General features: G+C 41.7%; 1 protein-coding gene across 1 annotated transcript in view; it reads right to left on the bottom strand.

Moving 5' to 3' along the window:
- The window catches only part of PSMD5 (proteasome 26S subunit, non-ATPase 5), a 95,345-nt gene that overhangs the window by 24,450 nt on the left and 44,465 nt on the right, over nt 1–26,430 (bottom strand). The window contains exon 5 of the mRNA XM_053696233.1: nt 22,860–22,969. Coding sequence (XP_053552208.1) covers nt 22,860–22,969 — 110 coding nt within the window. The remainder of the gene's footprint in view (nt 1–22,859; nt 22,970–26,430) is intronic.

Genomic DNA, 26,430 nt, shown 5'->3' with positions numbered 1-26,430 from the left:
GTTTGGTTGTGGGGGAGCATTGTGGCAAACCTTGCCACTTATGAACTATGCAGTAATTGTTATTTAGGCTAATGGTTAAAATGTATGTTAAAACTGGATGTTACTGTTTAAACTCCCTGCTGTTTCAGTTGGGAAACCCCTTGTAGGGGAGACTGTTTTTAAAAAGTTTTTGTTTTTCCAGTTATTGAATAAGTTGTTGTTGACTCCCAAGCTATGTGTCTTCTAGTTCTTGGTGGAAATGGGTTATTAGTACAATTACCAAGAGTAGTTATTTGCTTGTCAATGCTTACCAAAAAGATATTACAGATCCTACTGCCTCTCTGCTACAATTACCAAGAGTAGGTACTTGCTTGTCTGCCTACCCAAAAGATATTACAGATCCTACTGCCTCTCTGCTACAATTACCAAGAGTAGTTACTTGCTTGTCTCTGCCTACCCAAAAGATATTACAGATCCTACTGCCTCTCTGCTACAATTACCAAGAGTAGTTACTTGCTTGTCTGCCTACCCAAAAGATATTACAGATCCTACTGCCTCTCTGCTATAGTACCGTGCACAGTTTTCGATCTCTCAGCCAGTTTTGCAATTCGTGGACACCCCTTGGAAGACTTGCTCCATCAACAGGAGTTGTAAAAGGTCTTCCAACTGGGTGACTTGGGCTGCCTGCAACCAGCCTTTAGCGGCCCTGGTTAGCCGATGCGCCCACTCAGTGTGGGTATCTATCTCAAGCTTCTTCAGGTCTCGGAACTGCTGTTGGTATGCCTCCGGGGTAATAGCATACCTAGTCAGGATGGCCTGTTTTACCTTCTGGTATTCCCTGCTGTCCTCATCTGGTATGATGCGGTAGGCTTCAGGAGAGAGGTATGGTTGGAACAAGGGGTTACTGTACAGGTATACTGAGAAGATAGTGGCTGGATCTATTCCCCTGTCCGTTCAGCAGTTAATAGTACCTCAGAGGTATAGACGAGAACTGCTACGGGTTGCCCACAATATTCCACTGTCAGGCCACCTAGGAGTTAGTCGGACGAAGCACCGCCTAACTCAGAATTTCTTTTGGCCAGGGATCACCAAAGATATTAGGCAGTATTGCCAGACGTGTGACACCTGCCAACGAGTAGGGAAAAGAGGAGACCGATATAAGGCAAAGCTACACTCCCTCCCCATAATAGAGGAGCCTTTTAGTCGAGTGGCGGTGGACCTCATTGGCCCCCTAGTCAAGCCTAGCCCCTCGGGGAAGAGGTATACTCACGGTCGTGGATTATGCCACCCGATATCCCGAGGCGGTGGCTCTGGCTAATATTCATGCCGAGACCGTGGCGGATGCCCTCATCAAAATCTTCTCCCGCATGGGATTTCCCCGGGAGATTATTTTGGACCGGGGCACCCAGTTTACGGCTGAGATTACCCACCAGTTGTGGAGAGCATGTGGGGTGAAACCCATTGTAAATTCCTCTTATCACCCCCAGTCTAATGGGCTCTGTGAATGGTGTAATGGAACACTGAAACAGATGCTCCGCACGTTCATAGATACCCAGAAGAACTGGGAGAGGTTTCTACCCCATTTGCTTTTCGCCTACCGGGAGGTACATCAGGAGTCCATGGGGTTCTCTCCCTTTGAATTATTATTCGGAAGGAGGGTACGGGGTCACCTAGACTTAATCAGAGAGCATTGGGAGGGGGAAGTCACTAGTGACAGTACTCCTATCGTACCATACGTGCTGGAGTTTAGGGAGCGCCTGGAGGCCCAGACTCGGATCGTCCGCTCCAACCTTCAGGCGGCTCAAACCTGTCAGCGCCGTTGGTATGATAGGGGCGCCAGGGACCGCAGTTTTCAGACTGGGCAGAAGGTGCTAATCTTAAAACCGGTCAAAAATGATAAACTGCAGGACTCCTGGCAGGGCCCATACAAGGTGGTGGAACAAATCTGTGACACCACCTATGTGATCGGCCCATGTACTGGAGCAGGCGGTAGACGCATGCTCCTTGTAAATATGTTGAAGCCGTACCATTAACGCGCAGAGGAGGTGAATGCTATTTGCGCCCCTGCCGCGGACGACGCAGACAGTTTACCTCTTCCCGACCTCCTAGGAATGAAGAACCGGAACGAAGGTCTGGAAGAGGTACAATTGGGTGAGCGGTTAAGTCCTCGGGAACGAGCTCAAATAGCAGAGCTACTGCAGGAAAAGAGAGACACGTTCTCCAACGTGCCTGGATATACCAGACTGGCCACCCATAGGGTAGAAACCCCAGGTCACCTCCCCATGCATCAACCTCCTTACCGCATACCAGAATCGGTGAAAGAACATATGCGGAAGGAGATTGACGAGATGCTACAGTTAGGAGTGATTGAGCACTCTGACAGCCCCTGGGCCTCGCCGGTAGTTCTAGTGCCGAAGCGGGACGGCACGACCCGCTTCTGCGTAGACTACCGGAAACTTAATGATAAAACCGTCTCTGACGCCTACCCTATGCCCCGGATAGATGAGCTCCTGGATAAAATGGCTCGAGGCCAGTACCTCACCACCATAGATCTGTGTAAGGGGTATTGGCAGATCCCACTAGCCAAGGATGCCATTCCCAAATCAGCGTTCATCACCCTGTTTGGCCTGTACCAATTCAAGGTCATGCCATTCGGGATTAAGAACGCTCCGGCTACTTTCCAGTGAATGGTAGATCGGCTACTGGATGGGTCCCAAGAGTACGCATGCGCCTATTTAGATGACATAGCTATATTTAGCAGCTCCTGGGACGAGCATTTGAACCATATAGGGGCAATCCTAGATCGCATTAGGGAGGCAGGATTAACCCTTAAGCCTAGCAAATGTCATATAGGGATGGCGGAGGTCCAGTACCTAGGGCACCGAGTAGGTAGCGGGCAGCAGAAGCCCGAACCGGCCAAAGTAGAGGCCGTAGCCAAGTGGCCCACTCCCCATACCAAGACCCAAGTGCTAGCCTTTCTAGGTACCGCAGGTTATTATAGGAAGTTCGTATCTAATTATAGTACCCTAGCCAAACCCCTCACCGACCTCACCCGTAAAAACCTTCCTAAGATTGTTACCTGGAGCCCAGAGTGTGAACAAGCATTCCAAGAACTGAAAAATGCTCTCGTAAATGCCCCTATCCTTGCTGCCCCGGATCCAACTAAACGCTTTCTCGTCCATACAGACGCTTCTATGTATGGATTGGGAGCCGTGTTGAGCCAAGTCGGGGCTGATGGCGGCGAGCATCCTGTGGCCTACCTAAGCAGGAAAATGTTACCCCGAGAACTTAGCTATGCCGCCATAGAAAAGGAATGCCTGGCCGTGGTGTGGGCCCTCAAGAAACATCAGCCATATCTATATGGACAACAATTTTCCCTGCTCACAGATCACAACCCGTTGGTGTGGCTGAACAGGGTATCCGGAGACAATGCCCAGCTGTTGCGCTGGAGTTTGGCGCTGCAGCCGTTTGACTTAACAATCCATTACCGACCTGGGAAGCAAAACGGCAACGCCGACGGGTTGTCCAGACAAACTGAACTTGAACCTTGATCTGTGAACACTCCTCCGGACCTCCCCAAGCCAATCCGTTGGGATCAGACTGGGTATGCCGGTTTGGTTGTGGGGGAGCATTGTGGCAAACCTCGCCACTTATGAACTATGCAGTAATTGTTATTTAGGCTAATGGTTAAAATGTATGTTAAAACTGTATGTTACTGTTTAAACTCCCTGCTGTTTCAGGTGGGAAACCCCTTGTAGGGGAGACTGTTTTTAAAAAGTGTTTGTTTTTCCAGTTATTGAATAAGTTGTTGTTGACTCCCAAGCTATGTGTCTTCTAGTTCGTGGTGGAAATGGGTTATTATTACAATTACCAAGAGTAGTTATTTGCTTGTCAATGCTTACCAAAAAGATATTACAGATCCTACTGCCTCTCTGCTACAATTACCAAGAGTAGGTACTTGCTTGTCTGCCTACCCAAAAGATATTACAGATACTACTGCCTCTCTGCTACAATTACCAAGAGTAGTTACTTGCTTGTCTCTGCCTACCCAAAAGATATTACAGATCCTACTGCCTCTCTGCTACAGTACCGTGCACAGTTTTCGATCTCTCAGCCAGTTTTGCAATTCGGTGGACACCCCTTGGAAGACTTGCTCCATCAACAGGAGTTGTAAAAGGTCTTCCAACTGGGTGACTTGGGCTGCCTGCAACCAGCCTTTAGCGGCCCTGGTTAGCCGATGCGCCCACTCAGTGTGGGTATCTTTCTCCAGCTTCTTCAGGTCTCGGAACTGCTGTCGGTATGCCTCCGGGGTAATAGCATACCTAGTCAGGATGGCCTGTTTTACCTTCTGGTATTCCCTGCTGTCCTCATCTGGTATGGTGCGGTAGGCTTCAGCGGCCGGCCCGGATAACTTGCTAGCCAGTAGGGGAACTTGGTCAGCGGTACTAATATTATGCAGTTGGCATAATCGCTCAAAGTCCTGTAGGTACCCATCGTTATCCTCCGTGACGGTATGATCCTTGAATGCATGGAAAGGAATCTTAGCTTTCCCTGTACCAGCACTGGAGTGTACTGGTTCAAGTACTCCTGTATGTCTGCTGATGTCCGTGTCAGGAGCTCCTCCAAATGGGGTAGCGGAAAAAAGCCAAACGGGTCCGCATCTCTTTTTGGAATTCGGTTTCGTTGTTCGCCATGGATACGGCCGTACCTGCTACCCGGTCTGCCTCCATGAGCTCCGCAATCAGCCTTGCTTTGGTTTTATTGCTGGCAATAATTCCTCTCGCCTCCAGTAATTCCTTCAATGCAGTTCGCTTTAGTCTGGTATAATCTGTCCCCATTCACCGTCCGTTCATATAAATCTCATGTCCTACGACTTGCTGTGCGGTTTGAATCCCGTCGCTTGCCACCAATTGTAGCAGAGAGGCAGTAGGATCTGTAATATCTTTTGGGTAGGCAGAGACAAGCAAGTAACTACTCTTGGTAATTGTAATAATAACCCCTTTCCACCTAGAACTAGACGACACATAGCCTGGGAGTTAACAACGACTTATTTTTCAACGGAAAAAACAACCAACTTTTAAAACAAACAGTCTCCCCTACAAGGGTTTTCCGAACTGATACAATGACATCATCAAACATATAATTGTATTACAGTAACATACAGTTTAACATGCATTTTAACCATTAGCCTAAATAACAATTCCCGCATAGTTCATAAGTGGCAAGGTTTGCCACATTTAGATTTAAATTAAACTATATTAAACTATTAATTAACCTACCCTAACTGTTATACTAAAATTACATTAAACTACAAATTAAATTAACTATATTATATATTTAAAAACCTAACCCTACTCAAGTTATCTAAATCTACTATTAAAAATTACAAAAAAATAACAAGTTACACAAAATAAAAATCTAAAAAAACCTAAGCTCCCCATCTTTTTCAGCCAAAAGTCCCTAACCTAAAATTAAAACCCACCCAATAAACCCTTAAAAAAAAACAAACACTAACCCCCGAAGATCCATTTACAGTTTTCGAAGACCTGACATCTATCCTCATCCAAGCGGCAGAAGTCCTCAGCGAAGCCGGCAGAAGTCTTCATCCAAGCGGACAGAAGTCTTCATCCAGACGGCAACTTCTATCTTCATCCATCTCTTGAAGAATGAAGTTTCCTTTAAATTACGTCATCCATGATGGCGTCTCTTACATTCCGATTTGCTGATAGAATTCTATCAGCCAGTGGAGGCGGGGCATGCAGGTAGCTACAGGTGCAGTGGAAGCTCCGCCCCTCTGTGTGAGGCCTAACTCATCCCAACATATGCTGGTGTTTCCCTTGGCCATGCACAGGCCTGGGTATTAGGATTTCGATCCCGCATGGGAAGCCAAATTTGAAGCCTAAGAGTGCACGCTGGCTGGTGCACACCATTTCTGCACGGGCACTTAAAGATTGATACAAGTAGCCCTTGAACTATGCCTTCTAACTATATCTACGATTTTACCTGGAGGGTGATCAGTTTGCCAGACTGCTGTTCCTGCCAGTGAAACCGGGTATGCTGAGAGTCATTGGACTTTGCACACATAGGCACCCCTCCATAAAATACTAATCGTACCTTGGCACACACTAAATAGAGCCGCGGTCATAATCTTCACCTGGTTGAGATCTGTTACATACTTTGGCCGCAGCTCTTATGTACCCTGACTGGCCCTGGTCTGAATATCGGAAGACACAAAGCATTGTGAATCTATACGGCAAGCGCAACATCTTAGGCGGCAGAGCCTCTCTCCCTGGTTGAGAGTGGACGGATACCTGTTTCAAGTTTGCCGCAAGAAGTTCGAGCCCCCGGAACAGGCCAATAGCGAGAGGAATTCTATCTCTCCTGACGTAAGGCGCTGTGGGTGTTGCTGCACAGCGCCTCTGCCTGCAGCGTGGTCGTGATTCCTGTTGCCAGCGGTCAGTGTGCAGGTAAACGGAGGAGCTGTGGTCACGTCGACCGACTGGACTGCTGAGCGTTACACTTGGGACGAACTGCTTTTGCCTCTCAGCTGGTTTTTTCCTTTCCTTTCTGGTTGCCACAGGAGGTGCATCCGTTCCGGCAGCCTACAAGCTGGAACGATTGAACAAGCAGAGCTTCTGTTGAGAGCCTCGGTGACTGTGGTGAGATGCTGTATTCTGTCTGGCTGTCTGTACCCTGCTGAGAACAATACTACATTGAACTTGTTTTCTATGCCTGCATGATTAGTGTGAGGGTTTGGTTCATTGTGCCACACTGGCTATTAGCCTGCTTTGGGTATTATTTAAATGCACTCTAGACGCCAGTTGACTATCACAAGTTGCTGCTTTGACAGTGAAGACGACATGCTTTATCGCTATCTGGGTTGGCGAATGTAGCATGGACTCAGTGTGGGGTAGCATTATCATCTTGCCATAATGATACAGTATTTCTGTGTGTTTTTCTTATAAAAAAGTCCACTATACACAGGTTCTGATAGTGGGATATTATGTCCCTTTGAATGACAATAGGGGGAATAATATACACTTAAGAATGGTGGTATAAAATATCCCCTATGTGTTTATCATAGGGAGTGGTCGGCAAAGATAGCTTTGCTTATTATTTAATCGACATTGATTACTAAGGCAGAGTTACATTATGAAGATATAAATTTGGCACTAAGTTACTAGTGTTTTGGCAAATCCAGAAATGCAGTTCTCCTTGTGTATGGCCCCTTTAAATTAATTATATGGAACTTAAGGTTATAGAGTCACATTCTTACTTCCCATAGTAACCTATTAGGGTGCTCTGCTTGATATTCAGTTTGCATAGATTAACAAGGTAGAGTCATATCTAAGGGATAAAAAATTGGCGCTAAATTATCACTGTTTTTGTCAAGCTATTACGCCAGTTTCCCTCGTATATGGTCCCCTTTAAACTATTAGTGACAAATCCAAGGTTATTGAGCTCTTTTCCTATCAAATTAATTCAATTGTAATTTTTTTAAGGTCTGTATATTTTCACAAATTATTTGACACAGTGTTCTACTAGGTAATTACATATCTAAGAATTCTCCTTCCTTCCTTCCTTCCTTTTTCAAAGCTTCTTTTAGTTAGATGAATCTCACATTGTTATTCACAGTAGTATCGGTTCAGAACTAGGGAATTTATCTTAGAAAGTGTAACATTTTAGTTGAAGTTAAGCATAAGTGAATTTACTTAAATTGATACTTGAAACGTAAGCACTATAGTACTTTGTATCACATAGGGAAGTATTTGGGCCTTCCCTAGGTATCTATCTCTACTTTTTGCACACATTACAGGAAGTTTTGCACGTAGCACTATATTTGTAGAAAGGTCTCTAAAGCAACATAGGAATTTAGTTATTTAAACGCACTTGTTCTAGCTAAATATTATAATCTTGATAAGCCGTTTTTTTTGTTTTGTTGAATGTAAATATTAATTCTTTGGAGCCTGCTCTCTCCAAACTAGCAGGGCTAGATTATATGACACGAGCACTGTAAAGGTATATATACAACCTATTTTGCTTAGTTTCTTGTACGGCCATGAGGTATTCACATTAATTACTACATTTTTGGTTTAGACAAGCAATATAATAGGGAAGCTGACATCCTTTATCTGATTTTTTCCTTGGCCCTGTGCCCCTTAGTTCTAAATCATATAGCAAAACATCAGTCATAATATAGATAATTTAAAGTGGCGTCCTGTTCATGGACAAATATATGTATCAAAAAAGTTCTCCCTCCAACATGGCCCCTAAAACAAAGGAGAAAAAAGGGAGCAGCAGGAATCTGGACTCCAGTATTGTTTCCCCCTCGGGAAAAAATGTTCCCACTCTTTCTCCCAATAATTTGACAAAATTTGCAGCCGAAGTGGCAAAAATCTTGACACCCCAATTCGACATGATTAAACAGGAGATCAGAAGTGAGATTTCAAACCTCACTTTAGAGGTTAGAGAGTTTTCATCAAGATTAGATGAAATAGAGAATAGGATTTCAGATCTTGAAGACAGACTCAATGTAGCAGATCCTATAATTGAAATGCATAGTAAAACTATCACTTCATTGCAAGCCAAGATCGAGGATCTTGAGGACCGATCGAGACGTAATAATCTCAAAGTGATTGGACTCCCTGAATCCTCTGAGTTTTCAGACTTAATGCATTTTGTCACCACCACACTACCACAGGCCCTGCAGATCCCGGTTCCTGCTGCTCCCTTTCAGATTGAAAGGGTACATAGGATAGGGCAACGACGTGATCATACTGAGGGCTCAAGACCTAGGCCTGTTATCTTCAAATTCGTAAACTTTCAGGATAAATTACTATACCTTAAACATTTTAGGAAATCTTGCCCTCTTTCTCTAGGTTCTCATAAATTACTTATGTTTCAAGATTTCTCTTCAGAAACTTTAACTAAGAGAAGGGATATGTCTTTCTTTTATGGGAGACTGCAGAAAGAGAGTTACAATATTAAGCTGATTTATCCGGCAAAGCTAATAGTCCTGAAAGATGGCGTAACACACACACTTAATAATGTCATGGAGGCGGAGACTTTTTGCAGGGACGCAGGGGTTCCATGAATAGGTAACTAATTTTAACAGGTATAGGTACAGACAGAAGTAGAATATTTTGTCATAACAGAGAAATTGTTATGGATAAATATGGCGTTCAAACTGCGAAACAAGTTATTTGCAGTAATGGTGTTCATGGGTGGGGCGGGGATTTGTGGGGGGGTGTATGTGGTTTTTTTTTTTCTCTTTCTTCTTCCTTCTCCCCCTCTTCTCTCTCCGACTTCTTCCCTCTCCTTCAGGTCATTGCCTTTATTAGAGTGGGGCTAGGTAATCTATATAAAATATGGTACCAATATGGTTTACCATAATAAGCCCGCTTGGTTCTTAGATGAGTAATATCACTAATCTCAAGTTATTATCGTGGAATATAGGCGGAATTAATTCACCAATTAAAAGAAAAGCTATTATAAAATATTTGGGGAAATTCAATCCAGATATAGTTCTTTTACAAGAACTACATCTAAACGCTATTGAAGTACACAAACTTAAATGTAAGTGGGTGGGGGAAGTGGTGGCAGCCCCATTCACCTCAAGGAAGCGGGGGGTCGCAATTTTATTAAACCGGAATCTAGAATATCAAATAACTAATATTGAATCCGACCCAGAGAGCAGATTTCTAATATTGGAAGTAGAAATTAGGAATATCAGATATATACTTTGTAATGTATATGGACCCAACCAAATTGACCATAAATTCTGGTCAGCCATTACAGTGAAACTTCATAGATTTATCGGCCTAAACGTAATCATTGCGGGAGATTTCAATTTATTAGCTGATCCTATCCTTGACAGCTCGAAGAAAAAGACCTTAGAAAGTAGAGGTAGGAAAGCACAGATCTTTCAGAAACTATGCTCCCAGTTGGGTGTGGTAGATGTGTGGCGTGTACAAAATCCAGATGTCCGTGCCTATACCTGTGTTTCACACGTTCAACGTTCCTTCTCACGGCTTGACTATTTTTTAGTATCAGAGTCACTACTTGCTCGGAAATGGGACACAAGGATAGATGACATAGCTATCTCCGACCATGCAGTTACTGCCCTGAGTATTGATAACGGTCAGAATTATTTCGGTAAGAATTATATTTACTTTCCCAGACATTTGTCCAATAACGTCAAATTTCAGAACCATCTACGACTAAAGTGGGCAGAATATTGTAATAATAACGCGAATTATACAGACAAAATTGAGACATTTTGGGAGGCCTCTAAGGCCGTCCTACGGGGAGAGATCAAATCATTTTCACGTTATTGGAACAAAAACTGTAATTTAGTATCTAGGCAACTAGCTAATCGTGTTAAGAATGCATACCGAGCTTATATTCATAATCACACCAGAGAACATTGGGAAGCCTACACTACAGCTAAGACACTGAGGGACATGCATATGAAACAGACTAGTGCACAGGAAGAACTTAAACTGAAAGCAAGATACGGGGGCTTTATAGGTAGATCGGCCAAATTCCTAGCCAGGCTAGTTAAATCCTCGACCAGACATGTTATAGCTTCTATTAAGCAAGGTACTAGGAGATATACTAACCACGCTGATATAGAAAAAGTTTTTTTTTTAATTTTTCCAAGATCTATATAGGCAAGAACCTATTAAACCTGACAAAAAAGAAGTATTTTGGGAAAAGATTAAAGTACCACGTCTATCTAGGGAAGCCATAGAGACCATTAATGCGCCTATTACAGAGGAGGAAATAATATGGGCAATTAAGAATGCGAAACCTAATAAAGACGCTGGTCCAGATGCTCTCCCTATCGAGTATTATAGAATTTTACAGAGTCAGATGATGCCTATATTAATCAGACTATTTAATTTTTATTTTTCTGAAAATACGACGTGCTCCACCTCTTTTACTGCGGCAAATATTTCATTAATTCTAAAAAAGGGCAAGGATCCCGAGGAACCAAGTTCATTCAGGCCTATCTTGGTCTTAAATACCGATTATAAGCTGCTGGCGGCCATTGTATCGGCACGTTTGAAACCCCATATGGGGGATCTAGTTCATGAGAATCAATCTGGCTTTATGCCTGGGCGTAATCCAGTTAGGAATATGAGGAAATTACTAATTCTGATTGAATTCTTTTGGAACAGGAAGAAGGCTAGGGAATTCCATGAGAGCATAGACAAGGCTATTCTAACGGTTGATGCAGAAAAAGCCTTCGATAGGGTCAGCTGGGACCATCTATTTACTACTCTGGAGCGATTTGGTTTCTCGGGATCCTTTAGTAATTTTATACATTTAATTTATAGTGTGCCTTCTTCCGCGGTGATTATTAATAATACCGCTACTCAACGTTTTGATTTATTTAGAGGGACTAGACAGGGCTGTCCACTTTCTCCTTATCTGTTCAACCTTAGTGTTGAACCATTGGCTATTAGATTACGGCAAGAATTGGAAGGGATCTTCCTGGCAGGTGAGAAGTTGGTCCTCTTACTCTACGCGGATGATCTCCTATTTCTGTCGAATCTTGAGGTCGCTTTGCCTACCTTACGTATTATTATGCAAGAGTTTGGAGAAATCTCTGGGTTTAAAATTAATATGGCTAAATCAGAATTAATGTGGCTATATAAGAATCCTGCACTGGACATTATACATCCTTTTCAAGAAGTCTCGCAAATTACTTATTTAGGCTTGCGTTTATCTAACAACTCGGGGGATTGGTACAGCTCAAATCATAGGATTGCAATAGTGTCTTGTAAGAAAAAGCTTGAGGAATGGGCTATGGTCCCGATATCCCTTTCCGCCAGGGTGACCCTAATTAAATCAGTTATCTTTCCAAAGCTTCTTTATATCCTGCAAAATATTCCATGGTTTTTGCACAAGAAAGACATCACTATATACAATAAGGCTTGTTCCAAGTTTTTGTGGAACGGGAAGAGACCGCGGATTGCCGTCCATAGGCTAATGAATTCTAAGATTTCAGCCGGTTTGGCGTTGCCTAATATTATGACTTATAATTGTGTTATTATCGCCAGATTTGCACTGGATAACGGAGAAGGAACAAATATCATCATTTAAATGGGAATCTAAGATTGTGGCCCCCTTTCAGTTAAAGGCTTTGCTTCACTGCCCATTCACTTCAATTCCATCTAACATATTCTACCTAGGCACTTTTAAGAACGTCATAGGGGCTTGGCAGAAATTATGTGCCGAAGCAGGCAATTCACCTTATGTCTCGCAGTATTTGCCTATAGTTGGTAACCCTGATTTCAGCCCCGGTATTTCTAACCAGATATTTAAGGATTGGGAGCATAAAGGTCTCCAAACGGTGTGGCAAATACGAGATATAAGGGGCCACACTTTATTATTTCAAGAAATAGCAATAAGATTCGATCTAGGTGCGCGTGAGTTTTACGCCTATCTTCAAATTAGACACTTTCTACAGGAGCTTTGTATGAAGTATGGGAACAACTGGTCTATGGGTGCACTACAGGCCCTGATCTCCGCTTATGCGGCAGGTAGATATGCAGTTTCTCCTTTGTACCTATTTTTAAATCAGAAAGTGTCTTCACAGCAAGTAAGCGAGATGGTTGTTAAGTGGAGCAAGCTATTCCCGGACATAACCAAGCAGACTATTGTGGGTAGCTACAAAATAATTCAACAAAGCTGGGTCCCGACATCATGGAGGGAAGCACAGATAAAAGTTGGGCTACAGAGATATCTCACCCCGGAGATTTTATCAAAATGGTATAAAACAAGAGTTAACTGCCCCAGATGCTCATCTACAGGGGCGGATCTATTCCATTGTCTATGGAGCTGCCCTAAAGTAAGCCAATATTGGGGAAGAATCACATTTTGGATGACGGCAGTGCTTAAACTGGACCATAAAATAACCTCAATTGAGGTTTTTTTTTTGGTAAAATATCAGGGTAGAATTAACAACTACAGTCTGATAAATACTATAATATTAACGACACGTAATCTACTCTTCAAATCATGGAAAGCATCAGTTGCACCTTCAATGGCGCAATTTAAAACAGCCCTGTGTAGTCAATTTATAACTGAGCAGTTCAATGTACCATACCAGCAAGAGAAATATTTAATGGCCTTTTTTAAAAAATGGGAGATCTTTGTAAGATCTCTACCCTTACCACAGCAAAAAAAACTTATTAAGCCTTTTAGAAATTTGGAACTTGTCCAGTTGAACATTTTGGCTGGCCATTTCCCTGGCGAATGGGCGGAGGCTAATGATTGAGAACCTGTTGGAGGAGAGTGGGGAGAGGGGAGAGTGGGGATTTTTTTTTTTTTTGTTTGTTTGTTTGTTGGTTTGTTTTGTTGCCTGCTGTCTGATTGGGACGGTTGTCCAAGGGGGGGGTCGGGGGTTAAAGAAGAAAAATAACAAAGATATAAGAACTACATCATGGACAGGAATTAAGCGTGTATTGTTTGCACTTACTAATGCCACGTATTTGCCCGGTTTTAAAGCTTTTGTTTGATTTACACTGTTGTACGGGCACTTTATTCAATTTATTTAATCAATTAATTAATTATTTGTCTAAGTATTTTACTCCTTGTGTGTCACATTTGCAAACACTTTTTTTGGGGGGGGGTTTTCTGTATTAAGTATGTCTTTTTTTCTACTGTGATACTGGTTTCTATATTGTATCATGGAAATTGCAGTATATCTCTTTGTCTTTGTAATAAATAAATCCTTAAAAAAAAAAAAGAATTCTATCAGCCAAGGGGAAAAAAAAAAAATCATATTGGCTGTTGCAATCAGCCAATAGGCTTGAGCTTTCATCCTATTGGCTGATCCAATCAGCCAACAGGATTGAGCTTGCATTCTATTGGCTGATTGGAATAGCCAATAGAATGCAAGCTCAATCCTATTGACTGATTGCAACAGCCAATAGGATTTTTTCCCCTTTAATTCCGATTGGCTGATTTCTATCAGCCAATCGGAATGTAAGGGACGCCATCTTGGATGACGTCATTTAAAGGGTAACTTAATTCTACTACAGACATTGGAAGAAGAGGATGCTCCGCACCGGATGGATGAAGATAGAAGATGCCGTCTGGATGAAGACTTCTGCCGGCTTCGAGGAGGACTTCGGCCCGCATGGATAAGGATGGATGTCCGGTCTTCAAAAACTAAGTGGATCTTCCGGGGTTAGTGTTATGTTTCTTTTAAGGGTTTATTGGGTGGGTTTTAATTTTAGGTTAGGGACTTTGGGCTGAAAAAGAGCTAAATGCCCTTTTAAGGGCAATGCCCATACAAATGACCTTTTCAGGGCAATGGGGAGCTTAGGTTTTTTTAGATAGGTTTTTATTTGGGGGGGGGGGTTTGGTTGTATGGGTGGTGGGTTTTACTGTTGGGGGGGTTGTTTGTATTTTATTTTACAGGTAAAAGAGATGATTTCTTTGGGGCAATGCCCCGCGAAAGGCCCTTTTAAGGGCCATTGGTAGTTTATTGTAGGCTAGGGCTTTTTTATTTTGGGGGGGCTTTTTTATTTTGATAGGGCTATTAGATTAGGTAGAATTAGCTTAAATATTTGATCATTTATTTTTTATTTTGTGTAACTTAGTTGTTATTTTTTGTAACAGTAATTTTTTATAGTAGATTTAAATAACTTGAGTAGGGTTAGGTTTTTAAATATGTAATATAGTTAATTTAATTGTTAGTTTAATGTAATTTTAGTATAATAGTTAGGATAGGTTAATTATTAGTTTAATATAGTTTAATGTAATTGTAGTGTAATAGTTAGGGTAGGTTAATTAGTAGTTTAACCCCTTAATGACCGGACCATTTTTCAATTTTCTTACCCTTAATGACAATGGCTATTTTTACATTTCTGCAGTGTTTGTGTTTAGCTGTAATTTCCCTCTTACTCATTTACTGTACCCACACATATTATATGCCGTTTTTCTCGTCATTAAATGGACTTTCTAAAAATACCATTATTTTTATCATGTCTTATAATTTACTAAAAAAAAAATAATAAAATATGAGGAAAAAATGGAAAAAAAACACTTTTTCTAACTTTGACCCCCAAAATCTGTTACACATCTACAATCACCAAAAAACACCCATGCTAAATAGTTTCTAAATTTTGTCCTGAGTTTAGAAATACCCAATGTTTACATGTTCTTTGCTTTTTTTGCAATTTATGGGGCAATAAATACAAGTAGCACTTCGCTATTTCCAAACCACTTTTTTTCAAAATTAGCGCTAGTTACATTGGAACCCTGATATCTGTCAGGAATACCTGAATATCCCTTGACATGTATATATTTTTTTTTAGAAGACAACCCAAAGTATTGATCTAGGCCCATTTTGGTATATTTCATGCCACCATTTCACCGCCAAATGCGATCAAAAAAAAAAAAAGTTCACTTTTTCACAAAATTTGTCACAAACTTTAGGTTTCCCACTGAAATTATTTACAAACAGCTTCTGCAATTATGGCACAAATGGTTGTAAATGCTTCTCTGGGATCCCCTTTTTTCAGAAATAGCAGACTTATATGGCTTTGGGGTTGCTTTTTGGTAATTAGAAGGCCGCTAAATGCCCCTGCGCACCACACGTGTTTTATGCCCAGGAGTGAAGGGGTTAATTAGGGAGCTTGTAGGGAGCTTGTAGGGTTAATTTTAGCTTTAGTGTAGTGTAGTAGACAACCCCAAGTATTGATCTAGGCCCATTTTGGTATATTTTATGCCACCATTTCACCGCCAAATGCGAGCAAATAAAAAAAAAAACTTAACATTTTTCACAATTTTAGGTTTCTCACTGAAATTATTTACAAACAGCTTGTGCAATTATGGCAGAAATTGTTGTAAAAGCTTCTCTGGGATCCCCTTTGTTCAGAAATAGCAGACTTATATGGCTTTGGCGTTGCTTTTTGGTAATTAGAAGGCCGCTAAATGCTGCTGCGCACCACACGTTAATTATGCCCAGCAGTGAAGGGGTTAAATTAGGTAGCTTGTAGGGAGCTTGCAGGGTTAATTTTAGAGATCAGCCTCCCACCTGACACATCCCACGCCCTGATCCCTCCCAAACAGCTCTCTTCCCTCCCCCACCCCACAATTGTTCCCGCCATCTTAAGTACTGGCAGAAAGTCTGCCAGTACTAAATAAAAGAGGTTTTTTTTTTTTTTTTTTAAATAAAAATAATAAAGTATTTTAGCTGTGATGGACCCCTGCCTTAGCCCCAACCTCCCTGATCCCCCCTCCAGCTCTCTAACCCTCTCCCCTACCTAATTACCGCCATCTTGGGTACTGGCAGCTGTCTGCCAGTACCCAGTTTGGCCCCAAAAACCCCCCAAAAAGTATTTTTATTTTATTTTTTACTTAAAAACTATTTCTGTAGTGTAGCAGCCCCCCACAATACCCCCACCCCCATCCCCTCCCAGATCCTTTTATATTTTTTTTTTAAAAAAAAATCCCTTTTTTTCCCCCTTTCTGCCCTCATTCATTGGTGTCAGTGTGGCTAATGGGTGCATGTGCACACGCGCGCCCCGTGCACACGCACATGCACGCTCACGTGCACACTCACGCATCGTGCACGCGCACCGTGCACGCGCACCCGGCAGACACTGGCACTATCGCTACTGGTGCAGAGAGGGCCACAGAGTGGCTCTCTCTCCATCGGAGGCTTGTAAAGTGGTATTGCAGGATGCCTCCATATCAAGGCATCACTGCAATACCCTCAGAGCTGCTGGAAGCATTTGTGATCGCTTCCAGCACTCTGACAACTGACGTACCAGGTACGTCCATTGTCATTAACTGCTTGTTAATGCATGACGTACCTGGTACGTCAGTTGTCATTAAGGGGTTAATATAGTTTAATGTAATTTTAGTATAACAGTTAGGGTCGGTTAATTAATAGTTTAATATAGTTTATTTTAATTCTAAAGGTAAGTTTAAATTTATTATAAGATGGGATGAGTTAATATTTAATGTAAAGTTAGAGGGTTGTTGGGTTTAGAGGTTAATAGCTTAATTTAGTTTATGGCGATGTGGGAGGCCAGGGGTTTAGGGGTTAATACATGTATTTAGTTAGGGAGGGGTCGGGGAGCGGGGGGATAGGGGTTAATAACTTTATTAGAGTTGCGGCGGGGTCTGGGAGCGGCGGGATGGGGGGTTAAACAGTTTAGCATAGTGGCGGTGTTTAGTGACAGGGTATAAATAAAGTTGGGAAAAAGCTGAATAGCAGTGAGATCGATGACTGTTAGTTAACAGTCCGCTGCTCATTGCCCCGTACTTGGTGCGCGGCTTTTTGACAGTTTTTTTTATAAATATGGAAAGCGTATTCAGGTCCGCGGCTTTAGGCGAGCGTATTAGTACCGTTGAATGCAGCATAGTTGACGTCTTGATAATTCGGCATCTTTCTCTAAAAGACTACTGAGGTAGGCTCAAGAGTGTGCACGTGTCTCATGCACTATACAGGAAGTGCAGAATTATTAGGCAAATGAGTATTTTGACCACATCATCCTCTTTATGCATGTTGTCTTACTTCAAGCTGTATAGGCTCGAAAGCCTACTACCAATTAAGCATATTAGGTGATGTGCATCTCTGTAATGAGAAGGGGTGTGGTCTAATGACAACACCCTATATCAGGTGTGCATAATTATTAGGCAACTTCCTTTCCTTTGGCAAAATGGGTCAAAAGAAGGACTTGACAGGCTCAGAAAAGTCAAAAATAGTGAGATATCTTGCAGAGGGATGCAGCACTCTTAAAATTGCAAAGCTTCTGAAGCGTGATCATCGAACAATCAAGCGTTTCATTCAAAATAGTCAACAGGGTCGCAAGAAGCGTGTGGAAAAACCAAGGCGCAAAATAACTGCCCATGAACTGAGAAAAGTCAAGCGTGCAGCTGCCAAGATGCCACTTGCCACCAGTTTGGCCATATCTCAGAGCTGCAACATCACTGGAGTGCCCAAAAGCACAAGGTGTGCAATACTCAGAGACATGGCCAAGGTAAGAAAGGCTGAAAGACGACCACCACTGAACAAGACGCACAAGCTGAAACGTCAAGACTGGGCCAAGAAATATCTCAAGACTGATTTTTCTAAGGTTTTATGGACTGATGAAATGAGAGTGAGTCTTGATGGGCCAGATGGATGGGCCCGTGGCTGGATTGGTAAAGGGCAGAGAGCTCCAGTCCGACTCAGACGCCAGCAAGGTGGAGGTGGAGTACTGGTTTGGGCTGGTATCATCAAAGATGAGCTTGTGGGGCCTTTTCGGGTTGAGGATGGAGTCAAGCTCAACTCCCAGTCCTACTGCCAGTTTCTGGAAGACACCTTCTTCAAGCAGTGGTACAGGAAGAAGTCTGCATCCTTCAAGAAAAACATGATTTTCATGCAGGACAATGCTCCATCACACGCGTCCAAGTACTCCACAGCGTGGCTGGCAAGAAAGGGTATAAAAGAAGAAAATCTAATGACATGGCCTCCTTGTTCACCTGATCTGAACCCCATTGAGAACCTGTGGTCCATCATCAAATGTGAGATTTACAAGGAGGGAAAACAGTACACCTCTCTGAACAGTGTCTGGGAGGCTGTGGTTGCTGCTGCACGCAATGTTGATGATGAACAGATCAAAACACTGACAGAATCCATGGATGGCAGGCTTTTGAGTGTCCTTGCAAAGAAAGGTGGCTATATTGGTCACTGATTTGTTTTTGTTTTGTTTTTGAATGTCAGAAATGTATATTTGTGAATGTTGAGATGTTATATTGGTTTCACTGGTAAAAATAAATAATTGAAATGGGTAAATATTTGTTTTTTGTTAAGTTGCCTAATAATTATGCACAGTAATAGTCACCTGCACACACAGATATCCCCCTAAAATAGCTATAACTAAAAACAAACTAAAAACTACTTCCAAAACTATTCAGCTTTGATATTAATGAGTTTTTTGGGTTCATTGAGAACATGGTTGTTGTTCAATAATAAAATTAATCCTCAAAAATACAACTTGCCTAATAATTCTGCACTCCCTGTATAAGAACAATGTTTGTAACAATGTAACCATATTATACATACAGTGCACAAGATGCATGCACATTCCTGAGCTAATATGTGTAAAACAACGTGCAGCTCATATGTACAAGAACTATCCTGAAAAGAGATACCGAGTGCAAGAGAGCTAAGTTTCTACCACGGATACCCAGAAAGGTTTTAACATTTTACGCCCGTCTGAATCATGACGTCCATATCCCTTTAATGGGACAGCCTAGTCCAGAATGTATATGGTTTAAAAAGATAGATAATCCCTTTATTACCCATTCCCCAGTTTTGCACAGCGAGCATTGTTATTTTATAATAAAGAAGTATAGAATCCAGTACCCCTTTAGGGAAAAATAGTGCTGATAACCAAAGCGGTTTAAAAACGAAAAAATCTTTATTAGTAATCCAATAAAAACGTCAAGGACTCTTGGGGGTAAATATGGTGAGAAAAGTTTGACCGGTTTCGGTCACTCAGACCGTAGTCATAAACTAAAACAGTGCAACAGGTGCACGGTATTTAAAAGACTCAAGCTCCCCTCATTGGAGGAACTTGACCACACCAATTTAACCATTTATATACAACTATTCTGAATACAGAAAAGATATCAAAATGTGTGATCATGCAAAAATATATCTGTATATATCAAACCAGACAGAAATACAAAACATATATATAAGATCACAATAGAAATATGAACAGGGAGCCTAGTAGAGACCTATAGTTCTTAAAAAAGGAACCAAGTGCTATACAAAATTAAACGAATTTGATGAACAGTATATATCATTGTTCAAAAAAAGAGTAACTATTGTAGGCAGCTTGTACATCTAAACTAGAACACATTTAACAGGGTTTCCTGTGTGATGCCCATTCACTTATTTATGCATACCCGGGTATAATAAACACATCGTAGTTTATAGTTATGGGTATATTCTAAGCTAGCGATTTGTGTATATGTACCCTGGTATGCAGAACACATATCGGTAATTTAGATCTGCCAAGCACAACAGACAAAGAAGCGCATAATACAAAAATGCAACTGAAATCTGAACTTACGTATTAACATTACATCCAAATGAATCTATTCTTTACTAGTGCCTGAAAAAATGATGGAAAAAAGAAAAAAGAAGGGAAAAGAAAAAAAAGTCATAGCAGCAAAGTAATAAACCTTAAACCCTACTATGACTCTATTTACAATATCCCCTGATTTGTTGATATACCTCTGGATCAGCCCAATTTCAAAAGAAAGACCAAACCTAAACAATAGGGACTGCATATGGAATTATCCAAATGGTTAGTGGTGACAGTAATTTATTATATCAAATTCCGAGTTGAACCCTACAGGTAGCAGGCTACCGAGTTTATGAATCCAGTATATTTCTTGCCTAGACAATATCTGGAATTTGTCTCCACCACAAGGGGGTCTCAATATCTGTTCGATCGCCTGCCACCTGAAGGATTGAACATTACCATTATGGAGTGCCGACACCACTCTATCATGACAGATATAAGAGAGGTGTTCTTTAATTCGGGTACCCATTTCCCTTGTGGTTCTACCCACGTATTGCCGAGAGCACAGGGTACACTCTATGAGGTAAGTCACAAATTTGTTATTGGATTACTAATAAAGATTTTTTCGTTTTTAAACCGCTTTGGTTATCAGCACTATTTTTCCCTAAAGGGGCACTGGATTCTATACTTCTTTATTATTGTATCCGTGGAGTACAGGGACTCCATCATATTGCACTTTTTCTAATACCCCATGAGAGCTGACAAAGGAATTTGACACAGACCGGTTCCAGGGGGAGGAGCTTAGGAGGCGAGCAGCGTGTGTTTGGAGAGGAGATGCTGAGAAGACGCTGAGAAGCCAGGCTGCAACCACACCATCTGTCAGGATTTCCACACCATCTGTCATCAGCCCTCCCACACGCTGCATGTTGCTTCAGTAACGACTCCCTTAATAGCTCCCTTAAACCCCTGTTTAATGTTATTCATTACTCTGTCTTGTGCATTTCTCTGGACAATTATCGCTTATTTTACATTGTTATATTAATATACTTTTTACCTCTGATTACCTTGTATCTAAGCCTCTGCAGACTGCCCCTTATCTCAGTTATATTAATATACTTTTTACCTCTGTGATTACCTTGTATCTAAGCCTCTGCAGACTGCCCCTTATCTCAGTTATATTAATATACTTTTTACCTCTGTGATTACCTTGTATCTAAGCCTCTGCAGACTGCCCCTTATCTCAGTTATATTAATATACTTTTTACCTCTGTGATTACCTTGTATCTAAGCCTCTGCAGACTGCCCCTTATCTCAGTTATATTAATATACTTTTTACCTCTGTGATTACCTTGTATCTAAGCCTCTGCAGACTGCCCCCTTTTCTCAGTTATATTAATATACTTTTTACCTCTGTGATTACCTTGTATCTAAGCCTCTGCAGACTGCCCCTTATCTCAGTTATATTAATATACTTTTTACCTCTGTGATTACCTTGTATCTAAGCCTCTGCAGACTGCTCCTTATCTCAGTTATATTCATATACTTTTTACCTTTGTGATTACCTTGTATCTAACCCTCTGCAGACTGCCCCTTATCTCAGTTATATTAATATACTTTTTAACTCTGTGATTACCGTGTATCTAAGCCTCTGCAGACTGCCCCTTATCTCAGTGCTATTAATATACTTTTTACCTCTGTGATTACTTTGTATCTAATCCTCTGCAGACTGCCCCTTATCTCAGTTATATTAACATACTTTTTAACTCTGTGATTACCCTGTATCTAAGCCTCTGCAGACTGCTCCCTTATCTCAGTTATATTAATATACTTTTTAACTCTGTGATTACCTTGTATCTAATCCTCTGCAGACTGCTCCTTATCTCAGTTATATTAATATATTTTTACCTCAGTGATTACCCGGTATCTAAGCCTCTGCAGACTGCCCCCTTATCTCAGTTATATTAATATACTTTTTTCATCTGTGATTACCCTGTATCTAAGCCTCTGCAGACTGCTCCTTATCTCAGTTATATTAATATATATTTTTACCTCAGTGATTACCCAGTATCTAAGCCTCTGCAGACTGCCCCTTATCTCAGTTATATTAATATACTTTTTACCTCTGTGATTACCCTGTATCTAAAGCCTCTGCAGACTGCTCCTTATCTCAGTTATATTAATATACGTTTTACCTCTGTGATTACACTGTATCTAAAGCCTCTGCAGACTGCCCCCTTATCTCAGTTATATTAATATACTTTTTACCTCTGTGATTACCTTGTATCTAAGCCTCTGCAGACTGCCCCTTATCTCAGTTATATTAATATACGTTTTACCTCTGTGATTACACTGTATCTAAAGCCTCTGCAGACTGCCCCCTTATCTCAGTTATATTAATATACTTTTTACCTCTGTCATTACCTTGTATCTAAATCCTCTGCAGACTGCCCCCTTATCTCAGTGCTTTTGACAGGCTTGCATTTTAGCCCATCAGTGCTGACTCATAAGTACTCCACGGGAGTGAGCACAGTTATCTATATGACACACAAGAACTAGCACTGTCTAATTGTAAAAAACTGTCAAAATGTGATAAAAGCCGTTTTCAACAGTTTAGAAATCAGTTTGAACCTACCTAGGTATAGCTTTGAAAAAAGAATATCAAAAGAACAAAGCAAATTTGATTAAAGTAAATTGGATAGTTGTTGATAAAATTGCTGCTCTATCTGAATCATAAAAGTTTAATTTTGACTAGACTATCCCTTTAAATCTGTGGCTTTATTCGAGCAGCACAATTGTGCGTGACTTCTTGTTTAGATGTAGAAAACGTACCTCACTAGAATATCCTCCCCAACGAGCTCCTCCAGAAGTTGCGTTATCAGCCCACTGTTCACGCAATAACTCAGCGAGCTCCCAGATACGTTTGCAATGTCTACAACAAGCTTAAAGAAAACAATGTTATTAAAGCAACTACTACTAAATAGTTACATTATGTAAAAGAAATGGCTATATTATTAGAACATAAAAAAAATACTTAAGAGGATTGGAAAACAATACAACATTTTGCCAACAAGAAGTTTTAAATAATTTTAAAACATTTAGGGCTAGATTCCGAGTGGCACACTAACTGCTGCTCGCTAGCAATAAGGTATTTATTGCGGCTCTATTCGCGCATGCATTGTTTGGCTGCGGATTGGTACCCTGTAGGGAAGAGACCTTGACGTGGTTCCTGGGCTTGACCCTTTAAGCCAGATGCGGTAACTAACTCTTCCATTTCTTGCTTTAAATCTTAGCTGAGAACTTGCAAGAGTGCCAGACTTTCTATGGGTGTGGTATGGTATGTATATTTTTAAGTGTGTGTGTACATACATATATATATCCTATATAATAAAAGGCCAAGTGTGTTTGTCCGAAGCGGTCATGCGCAGTAGAGAGAGCAGGAGGACAAACACACCTGGCCTTTGAGTCCCTAGCTGATCGGCAGAAGTGGGCGTTAGTGGGGGCGTGGTCTGTGTGAAGGGGGCATGGTCAGACGTGAATTGCCGTGGAGGGGACGTGGCCGGGTTCGAAGGGGGTGTGGCCAGGCGCGGGCTTCTAAAAACCACTTTAGCTGTTTGTGTCAGTCGACGTGCGTTTCGCACCACAATGCTGAGCGAAAGCAGGGGCCTCGTCAGGACTCTCGATCACCTGTGTCTCTAGACTTTTGTTGGTTTTTAGTGATCAGGGTGTGGTTACCTTAGTACTTTCCTTTTTTTTTTTTGCTTTAAATCTTTATTGATTTTTAAAGTTTACAAAATCATATGGAAAACAAGAGTATAACATCAAATAATAACAATGGTATTGATAACAATAACAAGGGGCTCCTTAGGTAGCGTAACCCTTTAGGTAGGGGTAGATCCTCTGTGAGAAAGTCCTTTGATTCGAATGGAGTCCATGAACATTTAAACAACAGAAGGTTCTCCATCTGATATAATTGATGGATCTGCACTAACAAGAACAGCAACTGGGAGGGGAAGAAGGGTAAGGGGTAGGGAGGGGTAGGAAATTGCAGGTGAGAACAAATCGGGAGTGTCTGAGGAGGGTGTTAGTTAGCTTGCGAGGGTACCTTCCTGGGGGGGAAGAGGGGGTGCCGGGGGACTCCCCGGACCCGCCTGCTCCCATATGAATATAATGTCTGAGATGGTATCTGCTTTACCTTGGAAACTGTAATGTATTTTCTCTAGTGAGAGAACATTATCAACCTCATGAACCCACATTTGTGGAGAGGGGACCTGTACCTTTTTCCAGAACCTGGGAATTAAACGCTTGGCGCAATTTAGCATGCATTGCAATAATCTCTTACGATATTCGCAGCTGAGGTTTGGTAGGTCATTAAGTAAGACCACAGTGGGGTTTAGTTTAATATTAGAGTCTAGGATGTGGTTGATATGTGTACTTATTGTGTGCCAGTAGTGTTTAAGCAGAGGGCAATGCCAGAAAATGTGGGTGAAAGAACCGATCTCCCCGCAGTGTCTCCAGCATTGGGACGACGCCCCCGGGAAAATGTTATGAAGCCTTACGGGGGAAAGGTACCAGCGCATTAAAATTTTGTAATTAAGTTCAGCTAATACTGGTGAAATGGATGACTTTTTTGATGATAAGAATATGTTATGTACAAGGGTGAGAGTGTAGCAGAGGTATTCTGTAGTATTTTATGAATCAGGGAGATATGTGATTTTAGGAGAGAGGGGGTTGTGCATAGTATTTCAAATGGTGTAAGAGGGCTTGTTAGAGTTGACTTATGTGGGGAGGTTAACAGGGCGTGCCTTACTTGAAAGTAGGAAAACCATTTGTGGAAAGGAGGGCAAAATTCAGAGTTCAGGTCTGCTTGTGACCTAAATTGTCCATTGTGAAAGAAGCAAGATACTGGGGAGGGGAGATGGTGGACAGTTAGGTGTGGGCTGTGTATGAGATCCGGTGCAATATATGTAGTGTTATTGAGCAGAGGGGTTAGAGGAGAGACTGAACAAGAAATGTTTGAAGAAGTTTTTACGGTCTTGTCCCTTACCCCCAGGGTAGATGTTATGTAATAGTTGGGTTGGTGTTGTATTGGTCTATGTCTCTTTGGGATCCAGCAAATCTCGGGTAAATTGTGTTCTAATAGGAGTGAAGCTTCTAACTGGACCCATGGTTTGGAGGGTGAGGAGTGATTCCAAGCCACAACGCGGGCTAGATGAGCTGCTTTATAATATATGGTTAGATTAGCGACCCCTAGGCTCCCTCTCTCTTTGCTGAGGTATAGATTCTTTTTAGCAACTCTTGGTCTTTGGTGGGACCACACAAAGGATTCAATTAGTTTTTGCTGTGTGTCTAGATATTTAGGAGGTAGTTCTAGGGGGAGGACCTGAAACAGGTACAAATATTTAGGGAGTATGGTCATTGACACCGCATTCACACGGCCAAGCCAAGAAAGATGACTCTGCCTGTGCAAGTTATTAGATTGTGTATTTCTTTAGAAAGGGCTTCATAATTATGTTCAAAGAGGGCTGGAATGGATGGGGAGATCGTAATGCAGAGGTATTTTAACAAGTTGTCTATTAAAAAATTAGTGTGCTAGGAAAAGTAAACAAGTTCCTCTTCGGATAGATTTACCGGCAGGACGACGGATTTGTCCATGTTAATTGAGAAATTTGACACTATCTTAAAGGCCTCGAATTCTTTTAGGAGGTGGGGCACGGAGACAATTGGTGAACGCAAAGTGAAGATAATATCGTCCGCGTATAGAAGACATTTTTGGTGCATAGAGCCAAATTCTAATCCTTTAATATTTATATTATTCCTAATACGGGCAGCAAGAGTCTCAACTGGGGGAAAGTGGGGGAGGGGGGGAAGTGGGCAACCCTGACGGGTGCCATTATGTATTTGGAAACTTTGGGACGTTGTGTCATTAGCTTGGACTGTTGCTGTGGGGCTGGTGTACAAAGCTCTGATTCTGTTAATAAAGATATTGGAAAAGCCAAATTTCGACAGGGACGACCAGAGAAAGTCCCAGTCGACCCTGTCGAAAGCCTTCTCTGCATTTGTAGAGAGCACAACCATTGGTGTTTTATTGGTGTTGGCTGCATGTAGAGATTGGAGGACGCGGATTGAATTGTCTTTTGCCTCCCTCCCTGGTATAAAGCCGACCTGGTCCGTATGGACCAGGTATGGAAGATATTTATTAAGGCGCATAGCCAGGACTTTGGCATATAACTTAATGTCTAAGTTCATAAGGGATATGGGGCGGTAACGTTTGACTTGATCTGTAGATTTGCCGGGCTTAGGAATAACTGTGATAGATGCCTCCAGGAGGTTTTTGGTAAATGTGCCTTGTTGATCTATTGACTGAAAGAGCTCAAGAAGATGGGGGCTAAGTAGTGGGGCA

This window comes from Bombina bombina, chromosome 12, assembly GCF_027579735.1.
Source record: "Bombina bombina isolate aBomBom1 chromosome 12, aBomBom1.pri, whole genome shotgun sequence".
Lineage (NCBI taxonomy): Eukaryota > Metazoa > Chordata > Amphibia > Anura > Bombinatoridae > Bombina > Bombina bombina.
The sequence above is the reverse complement of the archived record's forward strand: the minus strand, read 5'-3'. Positions and strand labels throughout refer to the sequence as shown.